Source organism: Diabrotica virgifera, chromosome 8 (genome assembly GCF_917563875.1).
Source record: "Diabrotica virgifera virgifera chromosome 8, PGI_DIABVI_V3a".
NCBI classification, from domain to species: domain Eukaryota; kingdom Metazoa; phylum Arthropoda; class Insecta; order Coleoptera; family Chrysomelidae; genus Diabrotica; species Diabrotica virgifera.
Window position 1 is genome coordinate 139,616,415 of NC_065450.1, and position 15,725 is coordinate 139,632,139.

The 15,725-nt window shown below is 33.8% G+C and overlaps 1 protein-coding gene across 1 annotated transcript in view; it reads left to right on the forward strand.

Annotated features, from left to right (window-relative positions):
- LOC126889386 (LITAF domain-containing protein) overlaps positions 1-13,858 on the forward strand; it is a 140,913-nt gene extending 127,055 nt beyond the window's left edge. The window contains exon 3 of the mRNA XM_050657645.1: positions 12,459-13,858. Within this exon, the coding sequence (XP_050513602.1) occupies positions 12,459-12,564 (106 nt within the window). The 3' untranslated portion in view covers positions 12,565-13,858. The remainder of the gene's footprint in view (positions 1-12,458) is intronic.
- The last annotated feature ends 1,867 nt before the right edge of the window (positions 13,859-15,725 follow it).

A 15,725-nucleotide genomic window follows, 5' to 3' on the forward strand; every position in this document is an offset into this window, starting at 1 on the left:
CCTCCTTATTTGTGACTCGTTCAGTCTACTGGATTTTAAGTAATCTCTGATATAGCCACATTTTAAATGCTCTCAATTTTCTGCACATATGTTCGTTCAAGGTCCACGATTAAACCCTATAAAAAAGGACAGAGAAGACGTAGCATAGCAGCATTCTTAACTCCCCGTCCCGGTTGCAGGTGGATCTAAATAGTTTTTCCTCCGATGCGCGCTCTTATCTTTTAGTTGTTGGCCCATTCTTCATTGATTATGGTGCCGAGGTAGTTGTAGTGCTTCACTTTTTCTACAGGGATTTAGTTGACGTAGAGTTGACATTCTGTTATTTTTTTGCTAATGATCATAAACCTTGTCCTTTTTTTATGTTGACTCCATATTGTTGACTTCAATACGTGATTTTGTTCATAAGGACTTGTAGGTCTTCTGGATTGTCGGCAAATACTATGGTGTCTGCATATCTTATGTTGTTTGGCCGGTACCCATTTAGTAGAATTAGCCCAGTAAATGAACGGTAAATTCGGCGATACCGTGTAATTTTCAGGGGCAACTCCGAATTGCATGAAAATTTGGATTTAGTTCCTACTTACCCTCCACTTCAAACTTGAAATTGTGCCGTTGGTTGCTTTTACTTGGGGGGTGACAGTCACCCCTTCTTGGGGGTGAAAAAACATACGTTTAAGATAAATTGATTGATTTTAAGCAACTTTTGTTCTATACAGTTTTTTACCTAAGTCAATACTTTTCGAGTTATTTGCCATTGAAAATGTTGATTTTTCAGCAAAATAACTACGTTTTCAGACGGTTTTTCGCAAATAACTCAAAAAGTAAATATTTTATCGAAAAAAATATCCTTAGCAAAAGTGAACCTTATAAAAAACCCAAAAAAAATGGTGTATCATTAAAGTCTATCAATCAAATAAAAACAAAGTTGTAGCTCATGAAAAATACGTTCTTATTCGTCTAATTCCAAATCGAATATTTCAAGGTGAAATCACCGAAAAATTAAGCATTTTCCCGGAAAAACCCATTTAAACTTTTTTAAAGTGTTTATAAAAAGCTTTGTTTTAATTGTTAACAAAAGTTTTAGCATTAAAAATAAGTGAGTTACGCTCAAAATAAAGTTGGCCCTCTTTTTTTTTTTGTAAAAAATCATGAAAATCTCGCCTTGTTTAGCTACCCAAAATGAAATTAGTCGCTACCGTTTTACAAACAATTTACTTACCTATCTACTCGTATTTTTTATGTGATCTGTCAGTCTCACCGGTTTAAAGTGTTTATTTTTGAAAGGGTTATAATTGAGAAAGCTTGAATGGGTCACTAATCACGAGTGTATGCAAATTTTGAACAGCCATATCTTAACCAATTTTTGTCTTACGGAGAACCAAAATGAAACTAGCATATTTATAATAGCAAAACCTACATTTCTTTACTCTTTAAGATTTTTCTTATCACTAACACTTTTTAAGTTATTTTGAAAAAATGAAACTTTTCAAAAATTTTTAGAAATTTTTTTTTTACTATAAAACCAAATGTTTTCAGAAATAAGCACTTCAAACCAATCAAACTGACAGATCATATAAACAATACACATACAGTTAAAATAGATGGTAAAGCCAAACGATTAATTTCATTTAGGGTGCTAAATAGGTGGAGGTTTTCACGATTTTTTTTACAAAAAAAAAGGGACCAACTTTTTTTTTCAGTGTAACTCGTCTATTTTTGATGCTGTAAACTTTTGTAAAAAACAAATAATAAGCTTATTTTCGATACGTTAAAAATGTTAATAAGGTTTTCCCGAAAAACTCTTTCTTCGGTGATTTTGCGTTGAATTATTCGATTTGGAATTAGACGAATAAGAACGTATTTTTTATGAGCTACAACTTTGCTTTTACTTAATTTGTAGACTTTACTGGTACACAATTTTTTTAGTTTTTTTATAGGCTACACTTTTGCTAAACATATTTTTTTCGATAAAATATTTACTTTTTGAGTTATTTGGGAAAAACGTAGTTTTTTTTGTCGAAAAATCAACATTTTTTTAAATCGCGAATAACTCGAAAAGTATTGACTTACGTAAAAAACTTTATAGAACAAAAGGTGCTTAAAATAAGTCAATTTATCAATTTCCGGCCTTATTTTAAAGACCCGTTTTTCAACCCCTGAGAAGGAGTAAATGTCACCCCTCAAGTCAAAGCAACCAACGGCACAAATTCAACTTTGAAGTGGAGGGTAAGTAGAACCTAAATCCAAATTTTCATGCAATTCGGAGTTGCCCCTGGAAATTACACTCCAAAACGGTCATTTATTGGGCTAAATACCTTTTTCAGTTTCGTGCAAAGCTTCGATAAATATTCTTTCAGAGTAGAGATTGAAGTATGAGGAGACAAAATACAGCTTAGCCTCACTCCACGCATGATCTTCGCATATTGGGTGTGTTCATCTTCAGTGGCGTACTGATATATCAGCGGGCCCTGGTTCCAGTTAGGATGCGGGCCCGCCTGCCCAACAAAACCACACATTGTATATCAAAAGTTTTTAATAAACATTGAATATAAATCATCATACATCATAAAATGTATCCTACATTTTTTTATAAAAACTCAAGCTAATTTACTCATTTTACTCACGGATTTTGCTCCAAGTTTAAAAGAACCGTTTGGATTGATATGGAATTTGGCATAAACATAGATAACATGCCAAAGAATAAAAGTGATATTTTGCCGATGTGTGATTTTGTCCGGGCGGTGAGTTTCACCCCTTCTCGGGGGTGAAAAAACACACGTTCAAGATAAGTCCGGAATTGGATAAACTAACTAATTCTAAGCAACTTTAGTTCCATATATTGTTTGCACTATGTCAATACATGTGGAATGCAATGTTCATTTTTCAACAAAAAGAAACTTCGTTTCTAGACGGTTTTTCGGAAATAACTCAAAAAGTTCTCTGTAGACCCAGTAGGAGCAAAGTCGTAGGTAATGAAAAGTAGGTTCTTATTTGTCAAATTCCAAATCGAATATTTTAACTCATCATACCTTTTTTAGACCGTTTAAAAAAGCTGAATTTATGTTTTTTTTAAGTTTCTAGCATCAAAGGTAAACAAGGTAAGCTCAAAATGTCCCAAACAAATTAGAAACAAAAGAAGCAAACAGCGCGTTAGAGTGGGCCCCTGCGGGGCCCGGGCCCTGGTTCCGCGGAACCATGCTCAGTACGCCACTGTCATCTTTAACTCTGAGATTTGAGGTCTGTTTCCAATAAAGGTTTCTAATTATTTTCAGATCTCTGTTTCCTGCTTATTTAAGTATTTATTTGCGTCATCTTAGCGTGTTGTACTCGATCAAACGCTTTCTCGTAACAACCAGACAGACTTTACGTCGCAATTGACGTCTCTGCATTTCTGGAATAAGACTTGAATTGATAATAACGCCTCTCTTGTACCAACAGCATTTATAAACCAAAGTGGCCTGGGAAAATTTGAATTTCACACAGCTTGTAAATTTTCTTATGGATTATCTTTAAGAACAATTTCAAGAGATGACTCATGAGGCTTATCGTACGGCAATCTTCGTATTTTTTTGGCCCCTGGTTTTTGGAAGTGCAATAAACTAAGACTTCGGCCATTCTCTTGGTATTTTTTCAGAGTGGCAACATATTATTTAGTATCTTTGTGATTATTGGTATTGATTCGTTGCACATTAGTTTGAGTAGTTCGGGTACCCGAGTAGTTCTGCTTGTACATTATCGGGGCCTGCTGTTTTGCCATCATTTAGTTCTGTTGTTTTTTTTTTGTATTTAATAGCCATAGCCAGTGGCGGCCGGTCAGAGTCGGCAGTGCCGACCCACACATTTATAGATATAGATTTTTTTTAATATTTAATTTAATCAGAGTTGGTGTCATTTATATCTGTGAAATAAAAAAAAATATGTCAGATAATACAAACTGAATTTTATTCATGGTTTGTAAAAGGATTCGCTCAATCCGAGCGTTAAGTGATCCCTGCGCATAAGAGACTTTTCAAAAAATGAATGATCCGAGCCATTCATCTGACTGTTTTCTGTGTCTAAAACAGTACAGAATGAACTAATATAATCAATTAGTTACATTTTTAATGACGTTATTGAATCTGAGATTCCGAAAACCATTTGCTTTTCGCTAGAAGTAGATGAAACTTCTGATTCTCATGTCATTCACAACTATCAATTGTTGTTCGATAGGCGTTACGTGGTAATATTTATGAGAGGTTTTTAGGTTTTACAGACGTCAGTAAAAGCAATAAGGCAAAATATTATTTTTGGTGTTTTAAAGGACAGATTAAAATTTTTGGATATCAAAAATAAATTGGTAAGGCAAATTTACGACGGCGCTGCCGTGATGTCCGGTGAATTGAATGGTCTCCAGGCAAAAGTTAAAACTATTGCACCACAAGCTTTATTTACTCACTGTCATGCGCATATAATGAATATAGTTTTGCAGGATACGTGTAAAAAAATTAAAGAATATCGTCTTTTCTTGCCATTTTAGTTCGCCTAAACGGACTACTGTTTTAGAACATTTTGTTTCGAAAAAAATGCAAACAGTTTGTCAGACGCGATTAAATTTTAAATCTCGGTTAGTTTTCACTGTAGCAGATTTTCGTGAACAGCTTTTTGGAAGTTTTTTTATTTTATTATCGAAAGCGACGATTTTGAAAGCGGTGATATCTCGATCCGTGAAGCAATCGGTTTGAAAACTTTATTAAATGATTACTCTTTTAATATTCTTTTAAATATTTTTAAGAAAGTGTTTGCCGAAACCCATTTGATATTCATTGTTGTTCAAAATCAGTCAATTATCATTATTTATTCCAAAAATAAAATAAGAAAGCTGGTGCAAAATCTCAGAAATTTTCGTAATGATAGAAGTTTCCAATATATACGCAGTGACGTTTTGGATTCGGTTGATATTTTTGAACCACCCCAAAAATGACAAAGGCATGATACATATCTCGAAAAACGAGTATATTTTGAAATTTTGGATACCTGCTATTATGCAAATAGATACTCGTTTTTAGAATTTTGAAGATTTGCAAATTTTTGACCTCTTTGATAATGCAAAATTTAAAAGTTGCCTTTGCCAAAAAATTTCTAATATATTTATTTACAAGTTACTTAAAAATTATGCTGATCCAAATATTTTCGGAAAGTGGGATAAGTTACAAATATGTATAATTTTATGTAGTAAGTACTGCAATTCACTACCACAAACTGTTCATAAATTATCTTATTACCACTAACTTCTGCCTCAAATAAACGGGATTTCTCTTGTCTCAAAATAAACAAAACGTATTGTCGAAACACTATGACACAAGAGAGAATGTCAAGTAAACCAAACAAAAACAAAACAATAAATTCTCCTATGATGATTTAAGCCTTTTAATTAGATGGTATACCTATATGAGGAGACAAAAAAATCTTGCCGACCCTGTCTCTAAGGCCACGAGCCGCCACTGGCCATGGCCAATTGACCAGACTATTTTGTAATACATAGTTCTGTTGTTGTTTTCTGTTTTTTAATAAATTCTACAAGTTTACGATCTCTATTCAATCATCAAATTTTATAAAATACAAAAAATTCTTCATTGATAAAAAACAAAATCTGATTTTGTTTTCCGGATTAATAACGTTCAAAACAACACCTGTTAAAAAATTAACAGTAGGTAGTCTCCGTGTATAAAACAGTGCTGAATGTAGGTTTCAAAACATTGAAATAGATAGGTGTATAGCCATACCTGTCGATGGAAAATAAATCTGAGACTACAGACTCTGAATGTGTAAATACATATGACCTAATGATGTAATATCGTATTTTGACATCAGTGCCAAGATTATCTTGTCGCAGTGGGCAGGTAGCGGAGAATCAATAAGTGTGGGTATATTTTTAGAATGTGAATTTAGGTTTAGTATGTTGATTTTAAGTTTTTTGTAAATAATGATCCAATTTTTGAGATACAACAAATTAATAAAACTTTTTTTTACGCAGATTTTGTTTTAAACACAAAAAATATTACAGGAATCTGATGGTCGTAAGTTCAAAAAGGGGGGGAGGAGAAATAGTTATCGAAATGCTCAAATCGGCTCTATTTTTTTTATTCTCCTTCTTGTAGTTCCTTCTTCTGTCGGAGATTGGCTATAATCACAGCTATCCCTACCTTATTGGCGGCTGCTCTCAAAGGATCTAATTAGCTGCAACTATACCACTCTCGTAAATTTCTCAGCCAGGAAATTCTTCGTCTTCTTATGGATCTTTTACCCTTGATTTTACCTTGTATTATAAGCCTTAATATCTCATATTTCGCACCTCTGGTTATCATCATCATTCTCTTTGCATTTCTCCACACAATTCTATCTTGGGTCATATCAATGTTAATTTGTTAATCCCCTTTACCAACATGTCCTGCCTTATCGTCTCCCCCCCCAGGTCTTCTTTGGCCTTCCTCTCCTACTCCTTCCAGGAATCTGCACTTCAGCTATGTTTCGACGTTGAACATGACCAAACCATCTTAACCTATGCTCTCTCATTTTGGCATCAATTTGGTGCCACACCTAGACTTCCCCTAATATACCCATTTCTAATTTTATCCTTCTTTGTCACTCCACTCATCCATCTAAGCATTCTCATTTCCGCCACATGCATTCGTTATTTCTCTTTCTTTTTCACTGCCCAACATTCAGTTCCGTACATCATAGCCGGTCTTATGGCTGTTTTATAGAATTTTCCCTTCAGCTTCATTGGAATTTTTCTGTCACACAACACACCACTCGCTTCTTTCCACTTCATCCATCCAGCCCTAATTGTACTGCATGCATCTCCATATATTTCTCCATTACTCTGTAATACCGATCCTAGGTACTTAAAACTATTGCTTTTCACAATCATTTCACCATCCAAAGACACAATTTTATTTGTCGTAACTCCATCTTTAAATGAACATTCCAAATACCTACTCTGTTTTTGTCCTACTAAGTTTTAAACCTTTTTCCTCCAGAGCTTGTCTCCACTGTTCCAGTTTTTGTTCTAAGTCTCTAACTATTTCCTATTAACACTACATCATCAGCATACATTAGGCACCATGGAATGCTACCCTGTAGTTTCGCTGTTATCTGGTCCAAAACTAATGAGAATAAATAAGGACTAAGCACCGAGCCTTGGTGCAGTCCTACTTTCACCTGAAATTTATCAGTCTCTCCCACACCTGTCCTAACACTAGTCGTTACTCCCTCATACATATCTCTCACAATCTTTACATATTCGCCAGGGACTCCTTTCTTATTGAGTGCCCACCACAGAATCTCTCGAGGAACTCTATCATATGCTTTCTCAAGATCAATGAATACCATATGAGCGTTGGTCTCTTTATTCCTGTATTTTTCCATCAGTTGCCTTACAACGAAAGTGGCATCTGTTGTTGATCTGCCCTACATAAAGCCAAAATAATTATCGGATATTTCGGTTTCTTCACGTATCCGTCTATCAATTACTCTCTCCCATATTTTCATGGTGTGGCTAAGTAGTTTTATAGCCCTGTAGTTTGTACATTGTTGTATGTCTCTATTGTTTTTGTAGACAGGTACTAATATACTTCGTTGACTACCATAAGGCATTTGATTACTTAAGCTGGATAAATCTGTGGTCAATTTTAATAGAAATGGGCGCACCAATGCACCTGGTGACACTTATTAAAAATCTGTACCAGTCTAATATAGCGACAGTACGACTAGATCAGAAGTTTTCAAACCAATTCAAGACCGAGAGAGGTGTTAGACAAGGATGCGTGTTGTCACCTGACTTATTTAACATTTATGGTAAACATGTCATGAGGATGGTTTTAGAAGGATGGGCCGGTGGAGTAACAGTAGCTAGTAGGAAAATTTCCATTTAAGATTTGCTGATGACACTACACTTATAGCAACAAATTAGCAAGAAATGTTTGATCTTCTGCGAAGAGTTGAGTACGAAAGCAATAGAGTTGGTCTGAAAATCAATAAAGCTAAGACAAAAATAATGGTGGTCGACAGATTTGACACTATTCAACTGACTAACATATTACAGGAATATCAGATAGTAAACACCTTTGTCTATCTCGGGTCTAGTATAACTAACGATGGTAACTGTGAAGCAGAAGTTCGGAGATGTATTGGTATGGCAAAAAATGCGATGAGTCGCCTAACTATAGTTTGGAAAGACAGATCTACCTCTCAAAATATCAAGATGAGCATAGGCGTAACCAGGGGGGGTTTTGGGGGTTGTAACCCCCCCCATTGGGATGTACTTTGAGCTCTATACGCTTAACACCATAGCCCTCAGAGACCTTCCAGTAGTTGTAACCCCCCCTTTCAGGTAGTTATAACCCCCCCTTAGGATCATCCTGGTTACGCCTATGAAGATGAGACTGGTGAATGCCCTTGTATTCTCAATATTTCTATACGGAGCAGAGACTTGATCTCTTCGCGCATGCGAGCGCCAAAAAATTGATGCCTTTGAGATGGAGGAGTGCTGGAGGAGAATGCTGCTCCTTGGACAGCTCATAGGACAAACGTTTTCATTTTAAACCAACTCAATATTAAAAAAAAGGCTGTCCACAATATGTCTGCAACGAATTCTGCAATTCTTTAGTCACGTGGTTCGCAGAGGTGACGACAGTTTGGAGAGATTAATTGTTTCTGGAAACGTTCAGGGGAGAAGATCAAGAGGACGATCACCAACTAGATGGTCTGACCAAATAAAGCAATCAGCTGGAAACTCATTCTGCGAAGCTCTTAGAGCAACTGAAGATAGAGACCAATAGAGAAACATTGTTAGGAATATTGGAAGAAATCACGATCCTCAGTAATGGGGAAACGACAGGAGAGAGAGACTAATATACTGCTTCTCCATTCGTCTGGCATTTGTCTAACTTCCATAATTCTATTAAATAGACCTGCTAGCCAACTTATTCCTGTCTCTCTCAATGCTCTCCATACTTCCCCAGGAATATCATCTGGTCCGACTGCTTTTCCTTTCTTTATTTTTTGAAGCGCTTGAGCCACTTCCTCGTTTGTTATTCTGGTAACCATTGCTGTTACTGTCTCCTTTAACTCCACAGGCTGTCTGTTAAACTAAATATAATATTCCAGATTTCTTTGTTTCGATGCTCTTTATGGCCTTTCCTTCTTAACCCTTCTGCATTTGTAACTCGTTGAATCCATGGTATTTTCAAAATCCTTCTGTAGCACTACATCTCAAATACCTCCAACTTTACTATATTATCCACTTTTAGTGTCCAGCTTTCCATTCTATACAACAAAGTTGAGAACACGTAGCGTCTTAAGGCTCTTATCCTCAGCTCCAGAGGAAAGTCTCGATTAACAAACATTTTTTTCATTTTTATTAGTTTTTCATTTTTTTATAAACAAAGGCTTAATTCCGAAAATGTAGTTTTTTAGCTGTAACATTTTTTTGATATTATTAGTCACTTTGGTTTTTTTAAAAACAAATACAACACTCTGTATATTACACTCCTAGCCAAAAAAAATGGGACACCTTAAAAATGGGTCATTTTTGATGTCTCGAATCTCCTAAACCTGTTGTCCGATTTTAGTGATTTTTTTAATATTATGTTCTTTAATAGCCTTATTCTCTAAGAATATGGATGTAGTAATAGTGTTGCTGAACATGTAAATGTCAATGTATACCGGGTGTAACAATAATACTGTGTTTTTTCCTGAAAGTTCGTAACACCCTGTGGAATATTCTAGCATTTAAAAAATATTGAAATTAAAACTCAATTATAGCCTTAGCCTTTCTTACCATTCTGCTTTTTGACTCATTCACTTATGTTGGATAATAAAAAAGTTAGGTACTTTGACAACTAGCCATGTTCTTCATCAATACAGGGTGTTTCTAAATAAGTGCGACAAACTTTAAGGGTTAATTCTGCATGAAAAAATAATGACAGTTTGCTTTATAAACATATGTCCGCAAATGCTTCGTTTCCGAGATACGGGATGTTGAATTTTTTCTTACAAACTGACGATTTATTTATTGCTCTAAAACCGGTTGAGATATGCAAATGAAATTTGGTAGGTTTTAAGAGGTAGTTATTTCACATTTTTTGACATACAACTAAAAATTTTATGACGAAGTAGTTTCAATTAGTATTCTAATTGAAAAGTAAGATTGTTTGCCTTCGCATTGCAACTGAATAAAAATGGTATACATTTTTATTTTAAAAATTTTATATTCGCCATTGGCGTGCATACAGGTAATATGACCCGTATGCACACCAATGGTGAATATAAAATACATAGTTGTACGTCAAAAAATGCGCAATGACTGCCTCTTAAAACCCACCAAATTTCATTTGCATATCTCAACCGGTTTTAGAGCAATAAATAAATCGTCAGTGTGTAAGAAAAAATTCAACACCCGGTATCTCGGAAACGAAGCATTTGCAGACATATGTTTATAAATCAAACGGTCATTATTTTTTCATGCAGAGTTACCCCTTAAAGTTTGTCGCACTTATTTAGAAACACCCTATATTGATGAAGAACATGGCTACTTGTCGAAGTACCTAACTTTGAGTCAAAAAGTTAATGAGTCAAAAAGCAGAATGTTAAGAGAAGCTAGGGCTACAACTGAGTTTTAATTTAAATATTTTTTAAATGCTAGAATATTTCACAGGGTGTTACGAACTTTCAGGAAAAAAACACAGTATTATTGTTACACCCGGTATACAATGACATTTACCTGTTCAGCAACACTATTACTACATCCATATTCTTAGAGAATAAGACTATAAAATATAAAAAAAATCACTAAAATCGGACAACAGGTTTAGGAGAATCTAGTTACGAAGGTATTAAATAAACAAAACGTCTCAGTGCCAAATAGTTTTGAAGTAATTCAGTAAATATAGAATGCTGTGATTTTGACATTAATTCATAAAACTAACAATAGCTTGACGTTTATTAAAAAGTTTTGTAATAGTTATTTTCCTAACAACGTTTGCCGAACGACGCGAAGCGGGAGTTTGGCAAGCAGTCGAGTGCGGAAAAGAGACTTTCTGCAAGAGTTAGGAACAATATTTTTTCTACGAGTCTTTAAAAATTGACCAAATCTTAATCAATTAATTTAATTAATATGATTATTTCATTCATAGGAGATTCTGACCAATAGAAAGCTACAGAAATCTAAATTAAATCGATAATTTTTGATAATTTCCCGTCGTCAAGTATATTACGTCAGATGCCCTTCGTTGCTATGAAAAAATACATTCAGTGACATTAATGACAATTAATGTTTTAAAAATTATAAAAGTGATGACTTCCAACCGTCAAATTAATATTTATAACAACTGTTTGTTTAATTGTACTAATTTGTACTTACATAAATAAATTACAATAAAATTTTGGTTTTGAACAGTTTTATTCATGAAATAATCGCAACAAATTGCACTCGATCTCTAAAATTAATATAGAATTTTTGCCCTCGTGACACTTTAGACATAATTTCACTCGCCTTCGGCTCGTGAAATTAAAACTGTCAAAGTGTCACTCGGGAAAAATTCAATAATTTTAGAGCTCTTGTGCAATTACTACTGAAAATACATACACAAATTAATTCTTTGACAAGGTTGTCAAAACCAAACTTTCAATATAATTAGTTAGCATGACGACGATTTTGGTTTCCATGACGATGATTCAAAACGACTGTTGTTGTCTACCGATTTAACTTTCGAATATTATGTCAAAATAATTTTATTTCATCGAATTGTCGCGTTAATTTCATTAAAACAGAACCACAATAAGGTACATTTGAAATAAAATAGTAAATAATATCTAAATATTAGTTTATGTATTATAATTATTTTAAGGCCATATTAAAATATCTACACGCGTGCGGAAAAGTAAAAAGGGTGCGGAAAAGTAAAACGCTTGCGGAAAAGTAAAACGCGTGCGCGAAAGTAGACATTTTCGCACGCTCGTAGAAAAAATAAATTGTATTAATAACTAAAACTGTCAGTTGTTTTATGTGTTTTTAAAAGCTCTACAATAAAGATGGTTTTTAATGAAAAAGAGCGAATTATTGTTTTAATGATGAGGGGCCTGGAGATAGAAAAAGATCTAATAGTGAAGTATATAACTTGTTCAACGATACTTTCTCAAACCATTCTCCTATCTATAAGGCGACGTTACAAAAAATTGTAAAGCGCTTTTAGGAAACTGGACGAGTAAAAGACACCTCCTTCATATTATCGAAAAGGTATACCAAAAACTGTTTAATTTACAATAAAACTAGATTTAATGCAGAGTTTTGTTGAAGTGAAGATCCATACGGTTGAAGATCCATATACATCCGCACGCAAAAAAACAACAAATATTTACATGAGTTACATAATATGCGATCTTTTTATTTCCAATTATAATACATTTTTTTGTTACAGATGCTTCTTTGGTTGCTGCCTGATCCCATGCTGCATAGATAAATGCTTAGACGTCTCACACACCTGCCCCAATTGTCGCGCCTATCTCGGAACTTACAAACGATAAAGCAAAATCGCAACATAAAAAACATTGTATACAGGGTGTACAAAGAGGTTGGCCATCAATTAATCACATATTCTGAGACCAAAAGTAGTTCGATTGAATCTAACTTACCTTAGTACAAATGTGCACATAAAAAAAGTTAGAACCCTTTGAAGTTATAAAATGAAAATCGATATTTCCAGTATATTGAACACTTTTGGAGGATTTATATTTAAAATGAACACGTGGATTTGTTATGTCAGGAACATCTTTAAAAAAAATATCAGTGAAATATGTGCATCCCATAAAAATTTTTGTTCCCTTAAACCCTCCAAAATGTTTGTGTGCGTTCCAATTAAATTATTATTTTGGTACCATTAGTTAAACACAATGTTTTTAAAACTTTTTTGTCGTTTAGTAGGTACTTTTTCGATAAGCCAGTTTTTATCGAGATATTTTGAATATCTGTAAAAGTTTTAAAAACATTGCGTTTAACTAATGGTAATGGAACGTACACAAACATTTGGGGGGTTTAAGGGAACAAAATCTTCATACAATTTTTAAGGGATGTACAAATTTCAATGTAATTTGTTTTAAGATGTTCCTGCCATAAGAAGGCCACATGTCCATTTTCAACATAAAATCTGTTTTTCTACACATTGGAAAAAATCGAATTTTATTTTGTAACTTCAAAAGGCTACAATTTTTTTAAGTGCACATTTTGTACTAGGGTAAGTTAGGTTCAATCGAACTATTTTTGGTCCCAGAAGATGTGATTTAATTTATGACCTACATTTTTGCTACATCCTGTAAATGCTACATTCAGGCCTTAAATTATATTTAAATTACCTACGTTAAAAAATTATCACATTTTATAAAAAATATAAAGCGGTTAAGGCCATATTGTATATATATATTATTTGATTGCAGTGATAAGCAGGAAAATAAGAAAATTTGATTGTTGGAAAGAAGGGGGTAAAATGTAATTCTTAAAATATAACGACGAGAATTTGGAGCATTTAATACCAAAAATATGTAATTTCTTATACAAAAATGTAAAAGTACATTTTTGAAATATTTTAACTAAAGCAACTTGCATGTATTACAAATCACTTTTTTTTTAATAAAACATCGAAAGGTATTTCTAACAGAATTAGGTTACATGACATATTTATGAAATAAATAATATTTTTTTAGTGCATTTATATAGTGTAATTTAAGTTTAACATGACATTTGGCGTCATTGATATATACGCAAGGCGCCTCTTGATTTAAAGTAAATGTTAAATAATAGTAATGTAAATAATAATTAATGCCATGTAGTGTATTTTATTTCCTTACTTCACCTAACATAATAAAGCAGTTTAACCTAAAACTGTGAAAAGAAGCACAATCTTGTATGTAAGGTGGCCTACAGAATGAAAAATTTAAAATTTCTATTTAATAGATCTGTAGACGCCGTATTCAAGCCAAACAAATAGCCGAGAAAGTATTGGAATATTTATATATAATGAACCTGCCTATATGTGCTTTATAGATTTGACTAGAGTCTTTCATTGTGTCAAATTAGAAGAACTGTTAGGATTACTAAAGGAAAAATCAGCCCAATAATAGTCTAGTCGCAAATAGGGGGTCCCGTGGACACTTTTAGTTCACCGCGATTTGATGGTGGTATTATAGGTTTTTTGGGTCTCTGAATCAAATGGAAGTGGTCTGGAAGCCCAAATGTAGTGCGTTTAATTGTTATTAACAAATTATGGTAAAATTAGGTGTTTTTCAGGAATTATTAGAAGCCCTGTAAATAAATTGATAGTGTTAAGGTCTTCTCTAGTGTATTTTTGGTCGCTGAATCGAATGCGACTAGTCGCGTTTACTCAAAATTTGTTCTTATTTTGTTAATAACAAAATAATAGTTTATTCGCCGAAAAGCTCGAAATGCGCTATCTACAGCAAGTTTGTAGTCTTTTTCATAGTATGTTTAAACGCTAAATCGATCGCCGTTAGTCGTGATAGCTTAAACCACGTTCCGACTTGGTTATTAATAAATTATTGCAAAAATAACGGTTCATAGTACGTTCACTCACGGTTTTTGCTCTACATTTTAAAAACCCTTGGATTGACATGAAATTTGCCATACACGTAGCTAACATGTCAAACAAAACAAGTGATATTGTGCCGATGTCTGCTTTTACCTTGGGGGTGAGTGTCACCCCTTTTCGGGAGTGAAAAAAGAAACCTTTAAAATAAGTCCGGAAGTGGATAAACTGATTAATTCTAAGCAACTTTTGTTCTATACAGTTTTTTCACTAAGTCAATACTTTTCGAGTTATTTGGTTTTTTTGTTGAAAATGAACATATTCACTCGCAAATAACTCGAAAAGTATTGACTTAGTGAAAAAACTGTATAAAACAAACGTTACTTAGAAATAATCAGTTTATCCAATTCCGGACTTATTTTAAAGGTTTCTTCTTTCACCCCCGAAACGGGGAGAAACTCACCCCCAGGATAAAAGCACACATCGGCACAATATCACTTATTTTGTTCGACAATTAGCTACGTGAATGCTAAATTTCATGTCATTCCAAGTGGTTTTTTTTTAATTTAGAGCAAAAACCGTGAGTAAACGCACTATAAACCGTTATTTTTGCAATAATTTATTAAGAGCACACAGTAGCGATCAACAGGTAGCAACAAACGCGGTCCAAGATTGCGAAAGTTCTGCGAACTTTCAAAAGTGAGGCAACAGTGCGTCGGTAATTCGACACTGACAGTGACGTTTATACTATAAACGACACTGTCGTACTATAACTAACAATAATTTTTATAAGTACACATAGGCGCGAAATGTTGCCAAGTCAGTGACGTTAGTTTCTTGTTATAAAAAAATCGATTTTTAGTAGTTCCAATGTGACACAAAATCTAGGCACGGGATAAAAAAGTTTATTTGAAAAAAGTGTATTTTTTTGTCTTTCTTAATGGCGGTACAGGCTCCTTTTTTCAATATTTTATTTAGTTATAGAGTAATTTCCACATACTAACATATTTCTGAAATTGGGCTCTGTACCGCCATTCTTTATTATATTACGAATATGTGTGCCAAATATCTCGACAAAATATTCAAAATTAGAGCCGCAATCTTGTAACGCGTTTGTTGCTACCTGTTAATCGCTACTGTTTGCTCTTA